Source organism: Ostrinia nubilalis, chromosome 20 (assembly GCF_963855985.1).
Source record: "Ostrinia nubilalis chromosome 20, ilOstNubi1.1, whole genome shotgun sequence".
Taxonomy (NCBI): domain Eukaryota; kingdom Metazoa; phylum Arthropoda; class Insecta; order Lepidoptera; family Crambidae; genus Ostrinia; species Ostrinia nubilalis.
Genome location: NC_087107.1, coordinates 3,263,884 through 3,288,403, shown reverse-complemented (window position 1 = coordinate 3,288,403; position 24,520 = coordinate 3,263,884). Strand labels below are relative to the sequence as shown.

Here is a 24,520-nt window from a genome sequence, read left to right as displayed (position 1 = left end):
TCTATGGCATGTAATGGCAAATAACTTTAGCACTCTTGAATAGTCCATATGGACTTTAATTACTCTTAATGAAGACGTTAAAACACTGACTTTCCGTTTTTATGCCAAGTAACACCCATTTATTTCTTACTACTACTACTTTAACAGATGCCATGTTTAGCTTGATATTGCTACCGCAAAAAGTACCCATTGCTCAAAAAAATTACCCCTTATTTCGGCAAAAACTTAGGTATTGGGGACGCGGCAAAAACTCATACTTATGCGACTCTATAAACGAAAGATGACTTCATCATCAATCAAGACATAAGACCGTTAATGGACTCTAATACCAATCTACAATCACACCCAGCTTCCACTTAACAGCCATTTTCGAACATCAGCGTATTATTGTGGCGTTCGTCATACTCCGACAGAGCACGCTGCTTTGATGTACGCACTGCCGCAAATGCGATCTAAATCCGTTGATTCAGGGCTTCTATTCCAATGCCAATCGTTTATAGCCTCGGTTATATCATTTCCATTCGAGATGAGATGTGCGCGAGATTATAGGCTTTAGTGGAGTAGATTTAAGGGTGATAATAGTGTGGTTGGACAAGGTAGTAGAGCTCGTGCCGGGTGCATTTGACACAAGGTATAATTGCCGCGAAATGGACCGTTCGTTCTCTATAAACTGTTGCCCTGTCGCTATTTGGTGTTTATCGAGCGACTAGTTTTTGATGTCCGCCAAAGTTAGGTTCGGGGTGAATAGCATTCAGTGAGTGAGTGTAGAGCATTCTAGGACTGTTGAAGGATTACTTTTACAATCGTATAGAATACCAGCATAATGTTCTGGAGAGCATGACATACGCTGGGTGGGTTGCCATTTTGGTTCAATAAATTCCGTCAGCGATTAGCGATGATGGAGCGAAATAAAACTGTGTTTGAACAAAATAAATGATTTTTCTTTTTTTTTCTTTCTTTCATTGATGACTAAAGCCCGCATCATGAAACTACTCTCAAAATTCGTTTGCATTTGAGTATAGAGGGTGTTAGAAAAGGGAATTATAAAAATAAATAAATAAAATAAAAATTATTTGTCAAAAAGAGCATTTACATAAATTACAAAAAGAAAAACATTGTGCCCTGTTGTCAAATAAGGGTCCGCTCAGCATTAATCGGGGCATGCCTCGACACCGATTTTTAGCGGGTCCAGAATTAGAAAGAAAGAAAGAAAGAATTTATTTGATGCGAGTATTAAAAGCGTTACAAATAAATAACAACTTAAACACTAAAAACAGAGTACACGCACCAAAATTGCAATTAAGGGTAGATTACCTAATAACAAGCCACAAGCGTCTATGGAAGCATTCTTCAATTAACTACCGATTGAAAGAACAAACCTTATACAAACAGTAACTCGTTTGACCTTCCCACTTAACAAAACGATCACAATATGGCCATAAACTAAGACCATTCCCTTTACGCGCACTAAACTTATTGTCGTTGAATTCCGAATCAACTTAGGCACATCATTATTTTATTACTGCCAGCCGACAAAATTACTAAGATCCCTAACTTTTATACGAAAGAAATTATTGTCTATAAACACAGAAGAGATTTCTACTAGAATCAACAAATAAATTAAAAAATCTGTAGCCCTTTTATTCATTTTTCCTATTTCTCTGCATATTTTTTGCCACTGGCAACATCATTCAATCTGTCAGTGGCCTTAGCCGTACCGATATTCCACGCTGCGTACGAAATTTTAAAATGTGAAACAGTGGCAGTAAAAAATTAAAATGCCGATTTTTAGATGAACTTTGCAAACCTGTTGGTTAACGTCAGTTCCATTCTTTTTGGTCGAAACATTTTTCACGTTGTACTTGTACGCATACCCTTAGGCCGTTTGTAGACATCCGTTTTTTCACCGGACAATGGACCGTCAAAAAACGGTTATCCTTTGTTTGCTGTCTATTTTCTCGCCGGACCTTTGTCAGACGAATGCACACGTTCATTATAAACCATACAACCCCGCTAAATTATGCACAAAAATAGGGCCGTAGTCCGGTAAAAAAACGGATGTGTACAAGCGGCCTTATTGATGTAGAGTCGCTACTATTGCCCGTAGAAGTAATTTGTTGTCGAGTTAGATAGAATGGACGAATGGAATTAACTTTCAGAATTGAATCCGACACAAATCTTGGAATATTGTGTCTATTTCTCATGACTTGAGTTTGAGTGTACTACTGACGATAAAGAAAATCGGAAAATTTTAGCTTTTTCATCACAGGCGAAGTCACAGTCAAAACCTAGTGTTGTACACCAAAGCTCTACGTGTCCTGGCCGCTCGCGAGCGAAGTAACACCGCAGTAAACAATTGCGTTCAAACCGACAGTTTTATTCGTCGCTTTATGACATCGCCCGATGCTTATTAAAGGACCAATTTAACCCATTATAGTGTTCATAAAAGCGTACATCATCCTGTTTTGTTTCCGTCTCGCTCTAACACGCAAAAACGGGTATACTCTGTCTCATTCCTCAATGAGACTCGCTGAATATGGTTTACGAGATTCCGATGGCAAGGGGAGGTGTATTTTCGAAATTACTAGGGCTTGATCGGAATCGATAGCTGTAGGGAATATCGATAAGTTTCACGTTGTGTATTGTTATAACTGTATCGTCAATTTCTGCCATAAAGTTCTGTACTCTTTAAAATACAACAACTCTTCAGAAAACCTTCATAGTGACTGACTGATTTTTTTCTAAAACAGAGCACACTAATGTGGTAACTATGTTGATACATGACGAGTGACTTTATTAACACACATTTTCAAAAGGTTCTCTTTATTCTTTTCTATCTTTCATATTATCTTAACCACGATCTTAAATTATGAAAAACGTTTCATAAACACAAACACATCACATTCTATCGATAATTCCAAATCCAAAATTATCCATACCGCATCCATCACATCACTACACGGAATGAGCTCTAACCCGCCAACTTTATCCTGCACACGATCACCTTAATCCGCTCTTTATGCCCATTACAGAGAGTCTAATATCGAATAACTTGACTGTAAAAACAAAATGGCGTCGGCTAAGTGCCCGATGAGTGCTCCACGTGATTTTATTTGACTGTTTATTTGTGTGATTTGTATTCCCCTCGCATACGAGCAGGGGTGCCAACTTCTAAACAAATTACCTCCACTAAAACGTTTTTTCTTTTTAATGGAATTGTGCTTTAACAAATAACAAACATGCCTCTTGCCATCTCTACACATTATTATGATCAAAATAAGAGCAACATTTGAAATCGAGAGCTTAATAAAAAGTATGAAGTATTTATATTCAGTATTGTTTTGAAAATCAGTAAGGCGAAAACTGATGTCTTGAGAGATTTGATAAAGCACAAGCCAAGTGTGGAAGTATCAATTTATCAGTTTCATTCATTAGTTTGGCATTCTTGAGGGATGGTCGTTCTAACAACGTAATTATTTACAAAATACCACAGAGCATGGAATCGTCGCGCGATAGCGAGCGGCGCGCGACGATTCCATGCTCTGTGCAAAATACTCTTAGAATTAGGCGTTACCCTTCTCAAGGGGTAATTCTCTAAACTGGCAACCCTGATCACGAGCAAAGGAAATTAAGGCTTATACGGCTTTATCGAAACGCCGATAAAATGCGCGCGATCATTTTAATTGTCCAGGTTATTGTTCCGACTTATGCCTGTATTTGTTTAGGCTCGGATGCCGAGCGATGTTCCGAGATACGGAATCGATTACGGTAAAGTTATCGATTCTTTGCGATCGTGAGGCGATTTATTCGAACGCTTGGGCGTTGGGTGAACACGAACGTGATTTTTCTGTGTATTGCGTTAAAGGGCAATACTAATAAGGGGTATAGAAATGTTTTGCTTGTTTGGTCTTTAGTATAAAACAACGCTAGAAATTTCAATTATTTAGAGAAATCACTGGCGTGAATCTGTTTGTCTTTAGTGTCAGATTCATTAAATCGTTTCACAATACGGACTTAAGAAAACATAATAAACAAAGAAGTAGAGTCGTTCTTTAAATACACAGGTTAAAATGTTACATTACTAACTATTAATTTTACCTTAATCCTAAACCCAGTAATGAACATACCACATTTGAATAAGCATCAATAAATAAAATTTAATTGCTCGCCTATTAAAAACAATTCTTTTTAATCTTCCCATCCTACCGCGGAGACTATAAAAACAGCGATATATCTTTTAACGGAGTCTTATAAATATCTACTAAGTCCCTTTAATATCCCGAACTACAAATCATGGACAAGTAAAACAGTAAAAGGATGTTCTTTGCCGCTAAAATAATAGAGGTATATCAAAAGAAGTCGGACGAATATAGGCTAGTGCGGTCGGGAGACGATGGGACGTCCCAGTTTTAAAGTTGGTTTGATCGTTATTTTTTCTTTATTTATACTTTTTTTAATACATTGACATGGTTGTGACCTGATAAAGTAATCATAAAATCAATTCTATAAGTGTTAAGTCTCGATAGTAAGTAATGCTTGTTTCTCAGAAAATACATGTTTGTTTCAAAATTGCACTAATGATAACTACGTGAGATACTTGCAACTCGTTAGTTATTGCATGTAAGCAAAATTTATTTGCATGCAATACTGGATTAATTGGAGTTAGTGCTTAGACTGACTAGGCACGTCAAATCAGCTGTCCCACCAAATTGCAACCCTATTTTAAACTCCGTCCCATTCGGTTCCAATCTTGGAATCACTGGCAACACTAGCGACTACCCAAAATTAAAACGTTGCCTTGTTTTTTTGCCCGAGCTCTTTTTAAGTCCAAGAGATGATAATTTAAATTAATTATGTTTGGTTAATAGCCGGCCCCGGGCGGGTTGCTACCGCTTCGTGAAAAGTTAATTTGTGGCTTTTATAACGTGTAGGATTTATTTGTGTGACGACTGTTGAAATCTTTTGTTGCCTTAAATATTCAGGTACAAAGAAATTGTTTAGGAAGACTGGGTCGCCGATTTAATTATACTAATTTGGTCGCCTGAGTCTTTATTTTGCTGACTGAGGTTATGCTTAACCTATTTGTAATTTACCTAGTAATATGAAAAGTAATTTATGTAAAACTCAATTGAATTTTTACATGTGTGTGTACAATTTTTAAATGATATTTAAGCAGCATTTAGAACTTGGCGACTTTCAGTACCTTTTCGGTGCATCAACGTAATTGCACTATATGTGGCATCTTAAGCAGTTGCGATTGGAGTAATTTTGCTACAAAATTGTATAGTCTGTTGTTATGTCTACTATAAGACAAAGAGATATTATACAGAAATATTACCTGAATAAATTACATATTTTTAAAAACAAAATAAATTAAGGCCGCTAATGACAATACAAGGCTGAATTAAAATCCTCTGTTAGCATAACCCATTATAACCCACCTAGTTTGATTTATTATTCCCAATCGAACCAATACCCGATGGGTTCAACCCGGCCCTTTGTCTCTCTAATGAGCCGGTAGCGTTTGAAGCGCTGGGCTGCCCCCGATTAAAACACCATCCATCAGCTTAATGGTGGTGACCCTGTGGAGTGGAGATCGATATTGTTTTTTGCTGAACATCGGGTAGAAAACAAGGGAGTTAAAATGTTAGTTAAATAAAACGTTGACCGGGGGACTCGTGGTATTGGTGCTGATAAAATTATAATTTCAAAGTGTAGAGCTTCATGCAATAGAAATGGAAGGAAAAACTTTTACTGAGAACTTCATTGTGTAAGTAGAAGAAAGAGATCAATACTATAGTTAAAATAAATTCAAGTATGTATAAGATTTATTGCAATAGAAGCAAAAACGATACTTTCCTATTAAATCTATGTAAGGAGAATTTGGAAATATATTCGACTATCAATTATGAATATTGTATTTATAATCAAGTCCCTGATATAGCTTTACCTGTAGTAGTAGTATCATCAGTAATATTATTTTTCACATTACCTACTTGTTAATCATCATGTGAGCACATTAAAATTCGATGTCACAATCGAACTAATAACGAATCGGCTAGTTCAGTGATTCGTCCCACAACACGTTCGTCCCACTGGGACGAAACACTGAATTATAAAAAATATATACATGTATTTCGTTCTGGATTCGTCCCATTTAATTTATTCTTTAACATAATGAGATTTAGATTTAGTACCGTCAGAAAGTCAATGAAATAAAAGAAAACATGAATGTTAACAATGTCTGTATTTAAAAGGAAATCTTAACTACTTGTGTTAATAAGAAATCACAGCTAAAAGAATCACTGAAACAAATATGTATAATCAATGATTTTAAATTTTATTTATTAAATTTTTTTGCTGATTTTTGAGTATATTAACGTGTTGATTTTCTTTTAAATTGTTAAAAAATTCATGTTTTACTTTATTTCATTGACTTTCTGATGGTACTAAATCTCATTATGTTAAAGAATAAATTGAATGGGACGAATCCAGAACGAAAAATATATCTTTTTTATAATTCAGTGTTTCGTCCCAGTGGGACGAACGTGTTGTGGGACGAATCACTGAACTAGCCAACGAATCGGTAACAACCCTCGCTAATGAGTCGGCGTTCGTTTGAATATAAAGGTTCTACTCTGCAAAACTAGTTTGTTCTACCTTGTCTTCTGTCTCTTTCATTCACTATAGGATGTGAGAGAGACAGATACAGTCGACACGTGTAATACTCAATTGTTTTTCTTAATAGACCCCAGGGCTGTCTCAACCGATTAAAACGCCATCCATCAACATAATAGTGGCGCTCTATCGATCGATATTAAGTTTTTATTGGAAATCTGGTGGGTTTTAATAGCATTCCTGATGGTAGAGTTTATGCGATCGCTTTAAACTTATGGTGGGAGTGGAAAGTGTTGGAGTTATTAACTAAGTTTATAGTTGGTAATTTAACTAATTAACGTGCCAATGATAGTTCAGAACGAAGGCTGATTTTCTTTTATGACTTTTACTTGCAAAATACGAGTAAGTATCTGATTGTAAACGATTGAAAAACGGATGATTCTCGTGCAATGAAATCATCTGGAAATTGATAAAAATATTGAATTTCTCCTTTCTTTTCTCAAGTGATTTCGTTCACCACAAGCTCTACCAATTCAAATCTATATGGTTACTATTCTCAGAAAAAATACGATTGCCTATTGATATTGCTTAAATCGTTATATTCTGGAATGTCGATTTTAAAATTTCGATGATAAAGATAAAAAGAATCACCCTAATGCCTAGTGGTAGGTAGATGAGGGCTGATGATATTTTAGTCTAAATATACTTAAGATTCAGTACTTATTTCTCTCCACAAGGATTTAAATCATTACTAATCTCCTGTTGTCGCCATCCATCAATCTTAATGGGGAATATTATAATTAAACAGCTAACAAAAATGATTTAGATCTATTTATTTATATAATTACATGTTTTGAAGTTGAGCCATTTATAATAATAATAAGGCTTTAATATAGAGCCATTTATAATAATTATTATTTTCATAATAATGTCCCGTTATCGCCAGAATTAGCGCCTAGTTTTCGTTTTCTGCGCGAGCGCAAGGGCGGTCCTTTTGATCTTAAATTATATGCTCGTATGCAACCGATTTTTATCTTTATTGCATTGAGTTAGAGATCAAGTCTGATTAACAAGTATCTTAGTGATAGAAATGCATCATTCAATATTAATTAGGCGAGTTGAAATATTTTGATACAATTTAAAAGGTACATTGGGCCTTTGTACTAAAATAAGTAACTAAGCGTTTTCCCGCGGATTCGCTCGCGTAAATTTCTGTTACAGAAACGTGCGTTTTAAAAACTCTCCATATTTTACCTTGGGTCACAAACTAAGTATCTCTTTACCTTTCATCTAAATCAGTTCAACGGTTATTAGTTCCTCATATTATCTTCCACCCCCCAAATCTTAAGGGGGTAGGTAACCTCTGGACGCAGGCCGCTACCAATCGATCAACATGGAAAGCATTGGGGGAGGCCTATGTTCAGCAGTGGACGTCCTATAGCTGAAATGATGATGATGATGAGGTAACCTCTAAAGAATGATTTCTGGGATAAAAACTACCATATTATGTCTTTTCCAATTCCAAACTATCTCTATACCAAAATTCATCTATATCGATTCGTCAGTTTAGACAAACTGATTTCAGACAAACAAACATTATTTTCTCATTTAATGCTGGTATTATTGGATACCTAATATACTATGGCATCTTATGTAAAGTTAATATAGTTGATACAGATAACATTCTGAGTAATCTGAGTTGTTATTTCCTTAACCCATCAAAACCCGTGTCACGTTTTCAATCGATCAAATCGTTATTCGAAAACAAATTTGCGATTACCAAACGATATCATATTGCGATTTCACCGATACAAGTTAATAAAATAACGTATCACATTCCTTTAGCAAATACCATTTGATACTTGCAGCCCTCTCCCAAATGGTTCACAATTGTAACTTTAACATAATAGCAATAAGGTTCAACTTTGCTAGGTAGATATAAGGAGTTTAAAGGAAGATTGGCATATCATACGTTATAGGCACTGAAGCCAATTTTCTGTAGCTCTGGCAACCTGTCTTGTACAGACACATCAAGGTAATCACTGTGCCATTTTATATCGTTGCAATAAAGTCTATTTTGCAATAAAACTGTATAGTCTACATAGCTTTCTGTACATTTGTGTCGTATGAAGATTTCATTTCAATATCACACATTACTTTCTACATTTACTCTTATGTTAATAACATAGAATTCAAACTCGTTTGAAGAGTAATTATTTGTAAGAACTCAGTACCTATTTGTGTTTGTAGGATTATACGTTATTGTTATGTTTGACGTTATACGCAGTTTGATACTTGAAGTTGAAGTTTCGTCCAAGAAGATATTAAGCTAAATTAATTTAGAGTAAGTAGATAGTTGGAATAGAAGGCTCTTATTAGTTTGATAGTAATGTATAGTAGAGTCGCTGTTAAGTAAAAATCCTTTTAAGTCCTGTTCAAAGACTAGCAGTTATTAAAGTTCTGATTACAGTTATTAAACTTCCTTTTGCAGTATTTTTTTTTATCCACAACGAGGAAGCTCTTGGCCTGTATCTCACCTGATGGTAAGTGATGATCAGGCCGAATTATTTTGTAAGCAAAGCTAAATATGAGTGTGAAACATTTCAGAGGGTATGCCCACAATTTAGAGTTCGTTTGTAAGCTTTATTAATTGGCAAGGCCTTAATTTTTATAAAATAAAAATACTACAATCTTCTGGATATTCCAAGAAGATTGTAACGTTATTTTAACCGTGACTATAATCATAGCCGGTGTTTTTGTATGTAGTTTGACAGACTTTTGTCGTTTGTTTTAAAGTAAGATGGTGAAACCCAGCCTAAATTTTTCTTAAGTCTTTAAATTAAGCTATGGCATATAACTATACACAGACAGATAACTGCAACTGTTTTTATCTGTTTAAGGAATCTTATGAATCTAACATGTACCTACTAAGTTCTAATCCAATCAAAAAGCTTAAAAAACAATGAATGTAACACCATAATTACATTTCCCATTAAGTAATCTCCCACAGTGTCAAACTGTAGACCGGACCAACCACACAAATCTAAACATAGCAATGATTCTGCGTAAAAGCGTTTAAAGATGAGAGGTTCAAAGATTAAGCTTTTATTTCTGTTTGTGCCTAAGCTTGAAGGTTTTATTTTTATTCGAGGACATGTGAGCCTGTGTTTTATAAATATGTGATGTTGCAGTCAAACTCATTACCGGTCAAAACCTGCCTGAGTTTTGCAGTTAAAAGTAGTTTGTTAAAACCGTTTTTGACTACGGGCATCGGTCAAAACCACAAGATGCGAGTAACACTGGTTCAGAAGTGGTGATATGTAGTTTTAAGGTACCTAATACTGGGATGTGTAAAACGCTTTTTAAAAGCCTATTTGCAGGAAATTCATGACTTTTTTTGACTTTGTTCGTTTCAGCCAAATAACGTCCACTGCTGGGCAAAGGCCTCCCCCAAGGCTTTCCATAACGACCGGTCCTCTTCTACCCCCAGCCAGGTTCTTCCCACGACCTTCACCAGATCGTCGGTCCACCTAGTAGGAGGCCTGCCCTTAGTACGTCTTCCGGCCCGTGGTTGCCAGTTGCCACTCGAGAACTATTCTGCCCCAACGGCCATCGTCTCTACGAGCTATGTGCCCCGTCGTTATGTTTATGACTTTACTAGTACCTAACTAGCTGAGCCTCCGAATTTCGTATCATCAGAAATAAAGGATTGTGATGGTGAAAGACATTTTCAAATCGCTCTAGTAGTTTCGGAGCCAATATAAACAAACAATCAAATCTTTCTTATCTATAAAAGCGAAAGATCACTGACTCACTCATCACGCAATCTCAGGAACTAAAAGTGCTAGAAGTCTCAAATTTTGCATGGGGGTTCCTTTTAGAACGTAGGTGCTCGCTAAAACGGATTTTATGAAACTCCACCTCTAATGGGGTAAAACGGGATCCACGCATACGAAGTCGCGGGTGGCCACTATTTTATATTATTAGTGTAGATATTTTGTGCAATTCAAACTTCAAGTGTTTTTAATCTTAATCAAAGGACTGACCTCTCTGCGACTACTTGGTTTGGCGTGCGCAGGAGTGTGAAGCGTTGTGTGGATCAGCCGCGGGGGACTACAAAAAAGCACGCCGCACTTAACGGATGACATATGGTGAGAATGATCAAATACAGGGTGTTCGAAGAAATTGTTTGCTCTTAATTTTAATGACAAAATTATATTTTAGCAAACGAAGCTCCAGGATTGAGAAGATACCAAATATTACAACAAAAATAGGTGATTGAAAGATGATAAGAAACGTTCGTAAAGAGCACGGTCATGAAAATCGTCGAAATTTTAAACAAAGTTCAACAAGGGCAGCAAAGAGACCACAATTTCCAGATATCTTACAAGATTTTATTAACTTCATAGCTTGATAGTGATTTTCTTATTATCATCATTGCCTCAAATAATAAAAGCTCATAAAACTTAATTTCTGCAAATAGGCTTTAAATAAGCACTTTTACACGTCCCAGCATTATTAACCCTACCACTGCTTCAGAACAATAAATGGGCCACTATTCAGCCTCTTCTTAATGTAGTAAATAATCGGCAATTCTTCTTAATACAGTGATTCTTCAATATAAACTTTGGCCGATTTAAGTTACTGAGTGGAATGATTACCTATTCGAGACGAACAAAACACAAACAGTAAAAATAGATCTGTCTGTAAAATTAGCAAACAATCAACAGTCAATTATCGTTTATAATGTTGGACTCGACAAATTAGGACACTAAAAAGGGCTTACCTACATTTCAACCCCTCGAATCGGCGCAATTATCGCCAAATCCGTCGATATTAGGCTGTGCAAAAACGTAAACAATTTTTAGCTAAAGTAAAATTTACTAAAAACCGGCCAAGTGCGTGTCGGACTCACGCACCAAGGGTTCCATATTTTCCGTATTTATGAAAGTATTTTTTTTTTATTTAAGTTATTTGTATGAAAGATTATGCGGTAATAAGCGGTTTACGATTTACGAGGTATTAAAAAAACTACTTACTAGATCTCGTTCAAAACAATTTTCGTTGGTAGTTTTTATAGTAATGTACATCATAATTATGTTTTTTTTTAGATTTTTCTTTTTCTTATTTTAGAAGTTAGAGGGGGGGACCATCTTTTTTCCACTTTGGAAGCGTCTGTCACGCAAACTATTCGGTTTAGAAATAAATATTTTAGAAACCTCGATATCATTTTTGAAGACCTATCCATAGATACACCACACGTATGTGTTTGATGAAAAAAAATTTTTTTGAGTTTCAGTTCTAAGTATGGGGAGCCCCCAATTTTTTTTTTTTTTTGCATCAAAATCTTAATGCGGTTCACAGAATACATCTACCTACCAAGTTTCAACAGTATAGCTCTTATAGTTTCGGAAAAAATGGTTGTGACATACGGACGGACAGACGGACGGACGGACAGACAGACATGACGAATCTATAAGGGTTCCGTTTTTTGCCATTTGGCTACGGAACCCTAAAAAGTAATTATAGACGTTTCTCTCTAATTTACCGGTTCGAACCAATAATTACCGGTAACCAATACTACTCAATAGGTACTTAAAAGTTTTAATGTTCTTCTACCAGAACAAAAACACATTTCAAACAATAATTATGAATAATAATAAAATTGCATTTGCAACAAGATTAAATGCTGTATTTTATTAATGATCTATGTTAGGTTTTACTCGTAGTATAGTGAGCAATCTATGGTTACGGATCTCTGTGCTAGAAGAATACTAGCACAAATAAATAATTTAAAAAAATAAATTTGGACAAAAATGGACAGTTAACAGTATGGGCGTGTATGGAAGTGCGCACATTACACCGATTTCGATTTCATACAAATTAGAAAACTAACGGCCAACAAAAAGTCGGTGACCTGCGCCTAGGTTTAAACGAATCTAAGTTAGTTTGCAAATACAATTTATCTTACCCATTGACGTGATATCTAGGGTATTTTTTCAGGGGAGCAGGGGCCCCTGTTCAGCTTTCACCGTTCTGCTATTATCGCTTATAAAGACAATTAAAAATTGTGCTAACGTTTGCACGTCGCCTAAACACCCTGTATAGCCGAACCCCGCTGCATAGCTCAATAGAACAACAGTCATTTTAAACGCAAACTCACTCTGTGGCATTTTGTGTTTTATATGCCGGTAATAAAGTTTGATATCGACTGCGGTTTTCGGGTCGGGAATGAGAAGTGGCTCGTCAATTAGTGTCTCGTTTAGAGCTTAGAGATCGTGGAATAAAATAACCTCTGGCCCGTTTGGGTGCCACAGAGGTGCAGAAAAAATGATTTTCGATCGACAGCTTGTGCCTTGTTTTTTGTCTTGTAGAGAGAGTATATTTTTATTATAAAATAGCACGTATTTCAATTTAATCTGTCAGCATGATAATCGGAATAGCGAATCATAAAAGCCCTATCGAATAACTTGAAATGTCACCGTTATAATTTTTTTAAACGAGCGATATAATTTTTGTATTCTACATAATTTTGTATACTAAAAGCAGTTACTAAGAAAGACGATCTTTAATTGGCCCTATAAAATACTGATGAATTGATACATTTCAAGTAAATAATAAAAATATCAAAAAGGATTAGTGCTCAGTGTTTAAACTCGTATCAGACCTAAAACTTTTATGTATAATATCGGGATAGATACTGATTTTCAAAGGGATTTTTTAAAACCGGCAAAAAATTGTTTTACTCCCACCTTTTAAAGTCGCATCTCTGTGCGGTAAAATTATGCGACTGGTAAGCGAAATAAAATAAGGTCTTCTGTGAAACGTGTTTTATAATAGATCAATATTTGAGGCTTGAAATTCGATACAAACGAATCGACAATATACGGTGACTATACACACAGAGCTCGCGTAGAGCAAACCAATTATAACTGCAGTTATAACTTAAACAAATCAATTTAAAATATCTACCATCTCTAAAGACTATTTTATGAAGTGAAAAACAAATGATTGATGTAAAAAACATCATAGAGGTAATTTTTAGATAACTAACTTTTTTGATATGATACATCTTTTGATAGTGCAAGTATTTAAAATAGTTCTATGAAACAAAATTGCAACTCTGCAATATCGCTTGATATACTCGTATTTTTCATCTAAACATTTAATTTTATCAGAAATTAAAAAATCAAAATCAAAATCAAAATCAAAAAATATTTATTCAGTTTAGACCACAAGTGGCACTTATGAACGTCAATAGAAAATAATAAAAAAAGAAAAGGTAGCCCTTATGGGGCACTTTACATGTCTCCTTATCTTTTGGGCCCTACCAGCGCTTCGAGACAAACATATGGCAAGTGCTGAGAAGAAACGCCGGAACAAACTCAGTCACCACTTATTGCCAGGAATTATCTAACGGTAAGAATAGTCAAATTTAAGTACATGAAATATGTGCAGACTGAACTGACCACGCATCCTTGTCATCAATATAGTCTCGAACCTTGTAGTACCCTTTGGACATAAGGGTATTTTTTATATGTATCTTAAATTTGTTTATTGGCAATTCGACAAGGTTGTGTGGTATTTTGTTAAATATGGTAATACATTTCCCCAAGAATGAATTACCTATCTTATGCAACCTGAATGATGGAACAGCAAGTTTATTCTTATGTCTCGTGTTAAATGAGTGGACGTCACTTTTCTTAGTAAATAAATGTATATGTTTACGGACATACATAATGTTATCAAATATGTATTGCGAAGCCACAGTCAATATATTGATTTCTTTAAAAACTTCTCTAAGCGAGTCACGTGGTTTAAGACCGTAAATACCTACGTTTAATCTTACGCGTTTTATATTCGCACTAAAAGATTTTAGTCTGGCAAAAAACAGAAACTCATCGCCGTTAATAAAATATATTAGACGTCAATTCGAATTTGGTAAGCACATCATAAAATTATAAATGTAAAGGCAATATCTTCCTTTATAAAACTTTATTTCTGCATCCACAAAGTAAATTGAACTTCCCATCAATTTGCAACTCCGATTTATTTTCAAATTTCGATCAAAGATCGTTGTTAATTAATTTTTAAAAGTCAATTCCAATTTTGAACTTCACTAAACGTACAGAAGCGTCACTTTTTTGTCGGGTATTTTTTGCGATCTTTTTTCGGGGCTGTTAACGACAACATTTCGGGATAATTGACTTCCTATTTGGTGTTCGGAACACGTGGGACACCAGTCATTATGGTGACGAAGGTTGGATAGCGACAAATTAATTATCTTTCAACAAACCATGGGGATATTTGGTGCATTGGAATCCTTATAAATGGGGGACAAAAATAAGACAGGTCAGTCTTTAAAAAAATTAATCAATCTACAAAAAATAATTCTGATGACTAACTTAAAAAGAAGGTTGACTATCAGATTTCGTCTCCTATTCCAAAACTAACATAAAAATCTAAATAAAATTAAAACTAAATAGACTCAATGACACCTCAAAATTTCGAAATTCAAATTTAATTAACACCTAATTAGTTCCAAATTTAAACCTATTAATATAGATGAGATGACGAAACCACGGTAGCTATAAAGATCCACGTGATAATTATGTTAGAGGCGCGCGCGCACGGGTGACTTTTGTCACTGTGACAGTTTGTCTTCCATAGATAAGAATAAAATACTGCATTGTCTCTCTTTCACAAGGTGGAACGACGACCTCATAAAGGTCACAAGAAGGCGTTGGATGCAGGCCGTTATCTACCAACAAGGCGATGTGGAAATCATTGGGGAAGGCTTATGTTCAGGAATGGAGGCTGAAATTATGATGATGAAATGTTAAAGAGAATGATATTATACTGTCGCAGTAACAATATGGGGGGGAGGGGCTTATATTCAGCAATAGATAGGAAAACGCAGCGTGAGACGTCCACCTACAAGGTGGACCGACGACATCGTAAAGGTAGCAGGGAGGCGCTGGAGGTAGCCGCTACCAATCGATCAACATGGAAAGCATTGGGGGAGGCCTATGTTCAGCAGTGGACGTCCTATGGCTGAAATGATGATGATGATATCGCTCTTTTTCTCTTTACAAAATTGTAAAGGATAAAGATATACTGTCAGACTGTCACGGTGACAAAAAGTCACCCGTGCGGGCATCCTAACGGGCGTGGCGTAGTTTTAATTAGTGACACCATATGTGGGGGCTCACTCGCGGGGGACAGCTCATCCAACCCTGCCACCTTGGTGATAGTATAATTATCCCACTATACGAGGCTCGTGTGTGGTCCAAGGTATGAGGGACATTGGACACATGTCAAAGTTGGGGCAAATCTTTGCGAAAAGAAAGGAAGAACATTCACTAATGTTTCGTCTTCTGCTACAGCTACGGCTGGCATGACCAAATGGTAAACTATTTCACAAAAAGTTGGTGCCCTTAAAGTGAAAGTGGGCCTTTAAATGTGGCAAAATGTTTTTGCTCTACCAGCCTTTCTAGACAAAATTACAAGCATGACAGTTGTAATTCAGAAAGAAGCTAAAAAAAAGCGCCACAAAATTTCTAACACGTACCAACAAGGGGTTATCGTTTTAGCGCTCAGCAGTTGGCGCCACTATAGAGTAAGGTCTTGTCAAAATCAAAATCAAAATAAAAATTATCTTTATTTGTGCAGACTAATTAAATTAGTACTTACAAATCGTCAAATGCTCTTAAGGAGCCTTATCAAAGTATCATTCTTTTTTTGCCCTACCACTTTGTCACTTGCTAGTGGCCAATATAGTGACGCCAATTGGTGAGCGCTAAAGCGTTTGGAAGACTTAGAAGAAGCTTACCTATCTTTAGAAGCTCTTAGACTCACCAGGATGGCGCCAAAATAGAGTAAGATCCTGTCACTTGCCAGCAGTGCCAACTGATAAGTACAAAAACTTTTAGCCCTCATTCTCTCTCCCGCTTGTAACTTAACCCATTATAGACTAGCGGTCCCATATGGTACCACTTTTCTGTGTGCTTTAATTTGGCTCTATACATTAACACGTGAAAAGATGCAGTGCTCTGATTGATGCAAGTTGTAGCCAATAGATATGGTCTATGCTTCTAGGAATAAAAATTGACAGTTATTCTTTAAAGTTGTGTGTAATTGATGATTGAAATGAGCGCATCAAAATTTTCTCTTTAAAATTGACGCGCCATTCAAGTAAGTGATCATATTTTTTTTTGTGTGATAGTCAAATACTGATTTTGTTACAATCTTGTATTCTCCATAAGTGCTCTTATTATGAAATGGTGTAAAATTACGTCGATAGGTAATAATAATGGGAAATATTGTATGTCAAAATTACTGGTACCGTACGGTACCGCTAGCCGCTTACCGTGTCTTTTTAATTATTTTATGATTTTTAGTTTTTACTGTATTTATTGGGAAGTATGTGATATATTCAATGGTATATAAGGTATACAGGAAGATAAAGTAAAATAGTTTCCTATACTTTACAAAACCATGGGTTTTTACTTATTTTAGACGTAACTTACACGAAACATTGGCAGTTTTGGAGGACGATGAAGGTCCCAAGACGAAGCAGATATTTTTAGAACGAACTCGAGATAATTGCAACTCTCGAACAATATTAGAGTATAGGAAATGTTACGTGGGGCTAAGTGCAGCGTGCAATGCCAAGCTCCATTCCAAATTTTTGAATATTCAAAGATAAAAATGAATATTCCTTACCCAATATACTTTTTTTTTTACATTTAATATCACTTCTGTTATTTGCTTGTATATTATTACATATAATAATAATAATAAAATATATAATTTACCCTATTTTTATAAAGTCCATGATAAAGTTATGTTTTAACCGACTGACACGGTAAGAGGCTAGCGGTACCATATGGTACCAGCATTTTTTTTCTAGATTACAGGTCGGAACAATTTTTTAATGCTTGTATAGCATTATGTAGACCATAATTATGAACATATTTCAAAAAAACAAAAATCTGACACTTTAAGAAAACTCAGTCTATAATGGGTTAAATCCCCTAAATGAAGAATAACAAGAACGACTTACGGGTTACACTTTAAAACGTTAATTTCCCGGCCGTTTCGTGGAACGGCTAGAACAATCCGCTGTTAATGATGTGACGACCCATTAAACAATTTGTTTTCTCTGTGACAGTTTTATTTTTGAGGATGAAGTGTGGGCTGAAGTTTAAATGCGATAGATTGTGGGGGCCAGATTTTAAAATGCATTCAATTGCTTTTGAAATCATTAGAATGCAGATGTCTTTCATCAGTTTGCGTTTTCTCTTCTCTTTAACTTAGAGCAGCGTTTCTTAACCTAAGTATTTTGTCCACGGACCCCTTAGGAAATCAAGCACATTTTTAAGGACCCTCTTGATAAGAAATACAAATTTCGATTACGAGACATTTGGTAGCATTTATTATGATTGTTAAATGGTCCATAGATAAGGCTGCTGACCCCATACGTATGCTCGCGGACAACCGGGGTCCGTGGACCACAGCTATAAAAAACACTGTCTTAGAGCAAACGGTTAACAGTAGACGAGAGTAATAAAGTGGAGTTTTTTGGAAAACTTATTTCCTTCATTTGTATACAAAAATAAATCGTGTTACAATATTAATCTGACCTCCCGATTTCCCGGATTGTTGAACCACTCGAAAACATTTGATATTGAAATCAGATCTTTACACAGTATCACGAAAAACAATTAAAACTGGGATTAATTAAATTAATTAACTCGTTTTTGTTTCACACAAATCAAGAGTTAAAAAGTGGAATTAAATTATTATTTGGCACAATCAGCTTTTATTACGAAAATCGTAGGGTTTTAATTCATTGTAATATTTGTCAGTATCTGGTGACAACACTCTTGGAAATGGAATGGGCAATTGTTTTTAAATAATATCTCTAAACAAAAAACAACCATTTTACCGATAGAAGTGAAACTTTAACTTCGATCTCTTATGTTCTTCTGATTAATTTCGTTGCGCTGACAATGACAGTTTAACTTTTCCCCACATTTTTATTGGCGGTCAAGCTGTAGATCCTGGCTACACAGGGGTTACAGCGGTGGAAACGAGAGGTAGAAATAGTCCGGCTATCAGTGATCTAAGCGCGAACGACTCTGCTAATCGTATAGTAATCGTAGGTCCTTCTATGGTGTAGACATCTGCTGAGAACGGAATTTACTAAACTCCACCCCTAAGGGGATAAAACGGGATCCACGCGTACGAAGTCGCGGGCGGCCGCTAGTTCCTTATAAAACCATCGTGACATGACGACGCTGTTAATATTTCACCCAAAATAAAAATTGCCATACCTTAACAAAACCTGTTCGTGCTTCGGGAACAGTAAACAAGAATTTTACATACCTGAGTTTCAGTAACATTCAGCAGCTTCGCCATATCAGCTCTCTCTCCTGACGAGAGGTACTTCTTCACTTCAAACAGCTTCTCCAGCTCGAAGATCTGTCTCCCGGTGAAGGTAGTCCTGGCTTTCTTCCGTCTGCCGACACCTGGATCCTCTCCTTCTTCACTGGTGAGAGAGCCCTCTCCTCCCAAAGGAGAGCGGACATCTTCAGTGGATTTCTTTCTCTTTATTAGTTTTGAGGGATCTGGAAGAGAGAGGGAGTGTTTAAGAAACAATGTAATAAACAAATGTGTGTCAAAGAGGAAGAAGAATAGGATTTTGACAGATCTGGTACAGTCGACAGCATAAGAGATAACTTTTTGGTGCAAAACTGCACCAAAAACAAACCACTTAGATACGACAGTATTGTGCTGCCTCTGTAATGGAATTCTAGCCAACTCTTTAAAAACATCCAGGTGCTAACAATAATGATTATGTAAAAGTATGTGGACCTACATTTAATCTTGGGGTCTAAACCCCTTAAGAAGAGACTTAAATCTCCTGTAGGGTTAAGGGATATTTTATGGAATCCAAGATATACGCGTTTTGATAAGCCTTATCTTTATAGGTGCTGTTCTACCTAAACGTACTAAAGTATCTAGTCTTGGTGAAATGGTGACTGTATAAATAAAAATTGGATATCCAAATGATTTAAAACCTAATTAAGTAAATCCTAAAGTTCCTTTTTCACATTACCTTGAACTATAACAATTCAAATTCAATGAAAGCAATGAGTCAGATATCCATTTACCAATGACAGCTGAGTTCAAAGAGTCTGCGCACGCGTCGCGATCCTTACTTTATTACCATAGCAGTCTTTGATAGACCTAAATAAACCTGGAATGGGATACACTCCAAATTAAACTCTAGCTCTATAATCCCAAGATTAAATTTAAAGTACACAGACACAATAACAGATTTATCTTTGGCGTATAATCGTCAAAGCAAAACTCCCAATTAAAGTGACTAGCCGTTAAATAGTCGGACTATAAATAATGCAGCTCGGAAACGATTTCGTATTAGAATTTATGTGATTTGCTATACTGAAGTGTTTCCGAGAATGCTTGTAGATGTAATAGGTACATATTATATTCTATAGTTATATGCAAAAATGTACATGATTTTCATTGGAACTTAAACCTTATTATATCGAAATAACTTGACACATTTTTTTGCTAGTGACTGTACAGCTAAAATAGAAATTTATGTAACACAGGACGGGTACATAAGTTTTTAGTTACGATTCTTGACATATTATATTACAATTATTATAGCTAAACTTTGTGACTAAGCCATTCATTTATCTATGAGTCATAATATCAATTGAAACTAAGGCAGTTTTGTAATTAGAGAGCTTGAATTTGCTAATGCCTTAAATATTTCTCTTAACTTAGAGTAGGCGCACACCGTTGATTTTTCATCGGCCGATAGTTTAGTTGGGCAGTTGATCAGTATGGGCATGTATGGGAGTGCTCACACTACGCCGATTCGATTTGGCCGATTCTTCATACAATTTAAAATCGGGCACAACTATCGGCCAACTAAATATCAACGGTGTGCGCCTACTCTTAATATTTGCTTTGTCTACTTTAATGTTTGACAGCCCTAAAAACAAATCAACATGGTCATGACATTAATTAAAGGGCCTCCAAATCAAATGACAGTTACTACGTGCGATTATAAATTCATCACTTAGATGCGCTACTACCTTTACGAGTCACACAGGTAGAGATTTTATGGCTTCAAATATTTTTTGTGGCATTAATTATAAACTTAATTAAAAGTAAGTTAAACTGTTATTATTTCGCTATACATTAATACTCGATCCCTGAAACATTAGTTTCGACTCAATATCCAGATAAAAAGGTATTCAAAAAGGTGGTTCTTAGTATAAGACTAAGTAAGGCCTAAAGTTCTTGCAACTCACGAAGGCGAGTGAGCTTTACTTGTGTGTGTACGTGTACACGCACATAACAATAGTGTAATGTCTGTCAAAACTTTTGAAAAACGAACAGTAGCGAGCCACCACACATGTAAAGTAAAGCTCACTCGCCTTCGTGAATTGCAATAACTATACCTTAAAATATTAAACTGCTGGCCGCATAGAAAACGTTTGAAGGTTATGAAAAAAGTAATAAACATTTATTTATTTTTGTTGCCGGTCTCCTGCCAGTGTCAAATTAAATTCTAAAAATACTTGACAAGCCTTTTCATACCACAGATAACATAAATCACAAACGTGAGAAACATTTCTCCTGTAGGAGTTAATTACCAAGAATTTACGACTTAGCGTTTTGTAACCACTACCTATGGTAATTGAAGCTTCAATAGCGCTTAGTAAACACATTTAATGGATTGTATTGGCTTGTTCAATTTTATGCTCGTCAAATGTTATGATTCACACGTCCTATTTGATTGATATACTTTGTGTGAAAAGTAGGTAGTTCTTTATGCTGTAATGGTCAAATTTCTGTAAATTAAATACATATCTATAAGCAAAATGATGTATCAGTCTGTGAATAAGAAATGGCGGCTATGTTATGTCTGGGTGTTGGCACGGTGAAACCCAATTAATTTAAATTGTTTGGCTAAATTAATATTTTGGACTAAATTAAGCACCCGGAAAGATACCTGAAAACGTCTGAAAAACATCCAGATTTTTACGGACTCGAGCATTAGGAATGCATCTAAAGTCATAGAACCTCGTTTTCCAACATAACGAATGAATCAATGATTTTAGGAGCAAAACATACAATCTCTGAAGAGATACAAGCTAACACCCTTGATTGCATCTAACATTCTAACTTTTTTTTAAATTTTTTTTATGCATAACAAGGCAGGTATTTAACCATAATCGCACCTGATGTTAAGTGGGATGCAGTCCAGGATGGTACATATGTGTCCTGTAAGTGCCTATTCACTCTCACTTTGAAAAGGCCCGGATTATAGTCTTCGGGAAAGACAGCAGCAGGCAACGAATTCCAGTCCCTAGCTGTTCGCATTATAAAAGAGTCATCGAAACGCTTAGTGCGAGCTGGTGGAAACTAGTTACTTAAAACAATTTATCTTTTTAATTTTTTTTTATCTACTTTTCCGCACGGTTTCCAGGGGTCTGTTGTGGCCTGTGTGTTCACATTAGGAAAGTTGACATACAGAATCTTATAAAAGAGAAATTCCCAATACACATACAAAATATCTAGTTTATGTAGTATAACCATAGACAAACTCTCCCTTTATAGGACATCGCCCACTCAATAACAGGCCATAAATAATGCGTTAAAACAAAACAATGTGTAGCTCAATAAAGCTGCCCGCAGCGACTTCAAAGTCGCTTCCTAGCCGGAATTTATAGAGCGATTAGCGGGTTTGATGCTTGGAACTAAAATTATGCTAAGTGACGGCAGGTTTGACTGTTAATCATAATTGAGTACCAGTCTTATTTATTGGTTTGGACGCTTTGCATTGGAATTCTGAATGAAAATAATAATGAAAGCAGATTAAGGATCAAATTTGGCTTGTTGCCTATCTTATGTCATTATTACACACTGTAAAAACCTGGTTTTCCTAGATAAATAAATAAAATAAAAATATTGTAGTTAGTCAAAAGGTTAGATCATGTCATCGAAGATATTTACTTTATGAACCAGATCCTTTAGTTACCGAAGCCTGCTACGAGCGCGCTCCCCCGTAAAAACCCACTTATTTCTTTCCAAAATCATAAATAAAAATAATGATTCCCAATACTTGTCGTCCTATATTACATTATTTTATTTGTTTACAAGGTGCACGTATTTAGATGACATGTACCTACTATATACTAGAGTGACCTCTCCATGGATAAATTAAATTAAATCACAATTAATCCATGTATTAAACTAGATCATATTAGCTAGCAAGTTTGAATCAAAAGGCCCAATGTATAATAATGCTAGTAGCTATAATACTTTTGGCAGAACCCATCGCTAACATATCTGCAATCAAACTTATATCAGTCACTGTAATTGCGAACCATTGCTATTAATCCGGCCTCAAAGCTGGCAATTAAAATACTTGGCTTCGACTCTTGGCAACACTGGCCAGCCCGTTCATGCAGCTCTCATTCACGAGGATATGACATGACGTGATGTTATTACGAGTTTAGTTAACCTTTAACAAGTGTCATTTGTTATGAGTTGTGAGTCTTATTTCGTGGGACTACAGTTCCACTTCAGCTACCATCAGGTATAGTGACTGATTCATCTTTGACGGTTCTTATGGGTTCATATCACTCGCTTCTGTAGATATTTTCGGAGGCCTATTATCTAAGTAATATATTGCTGTTAAAGTGCGGCCTAGCAAAAATTTATAACGACATATCACAAATGTAAAATTCTAAAGCTTCGAATGCGATGAAAGCCTATAATGCACAACTGGGATGCTCTTATCTGGGTCTGTATCTCACTTGATAACAAGTGATAATCAGGCCAAAGTTGGACGCGTGTTCTACTCGGAATCCTCAACCACAGAGGAACTGGTTATCTTACCTCCAACTGCCAAAACCATCTCTAATACTCGTAATTCTTACAGAACGTGGTACAGTTTTAAGATTATCAACGGATGTTTTGCTAAAGACAGGTGTCTAATCACCCATAACAACTTTACAGATCCTTCTACCTGTTATTCTTTCAAACGAAAGCGACACATAATCCCAACACCTCTTAAAGCCACATATAAACACGGCGTATCCGTTTCGAACCAATCCCGGAATAATATGTATAGGCGGAGATGTATGAAGTAGGCTCACGGTGTTCTGTTTTATTCAAGTTAAAGGTTGGACTAAAGGTTGACTGAGAGATGATGACAATAGGTATTATATTTGCTAATGTGCAATAAAATGCCAACACACTAGGAGCTGAGCATCAATGAAAAATGTTGCGAAAACGGGAAAAGTTATTCAAACTAAGTACATATTTTCACGGGCATAAAATCGCAGGTACAGCCAGTTATAAAATAACAACGCTAGACCCTTAAGATTAATTTTATTGGAAAAACAGGAATTCACGGATCAACGCAAACGGTATTATTATGAGATAGATTTTTATTTGTAATTTATTTTTATCATCATCATCATCATCAATTAATTAACTCTCAACTACCCTCTCCAATCTACCAGAGGCAAATGGAGGATCTAGCCAGTGCCTGAAGGGTTCTAAAAGGAGGTTTCAGGTTTACCTGATCGGAATATTCCAGTAAAGTCCAACGAAATTATTTATTGTATCTAATTTTGTTAATGACTGCTAATTAAAAAAAGCTCTGTATTTCTTTTTGTTCCTCACTGAATTCTCATTCTATTGTGATCCAGGTGTCCTTCCTCGTTCATCCCATAATACATGCCAAAGTAGATATACAACATTAGTCGTCTGTTTGTTTTGCTATCACAATTCACTCTACTTTTATACGCGGTGGGAGTTTTAAAGCGTTTTGCGGTTTTTTACG

At 35.8% G+C, this 24,520-nt stretch overlaps 1 protein-coding gene across 2 annotated transcripts in view; it reads right to left on the bottom strand.

The window, feature by feature from the left end:
• Positions 1 to 24,520, bottom strand: part of LOC135081463 (homeobox protein DTH-1-like) — a 93,992-nt gene that overhangs the window by 35,994 nt on the left and 33,478 nt on the right. For both annotated transcript variants that reach the window (XM_063976163.1, XM_063976162.1), the window contains exon 3: positions 19,009 to 19,250. In XM_063976163.1, coding sequence (XP_063832233.1) covers positions 19,009 to 19,250 — 242 coding nt within the window. The remainder of the gene's footprint in view (positions 1 to 19,008; positions 19,251 to 24,520) is intronic.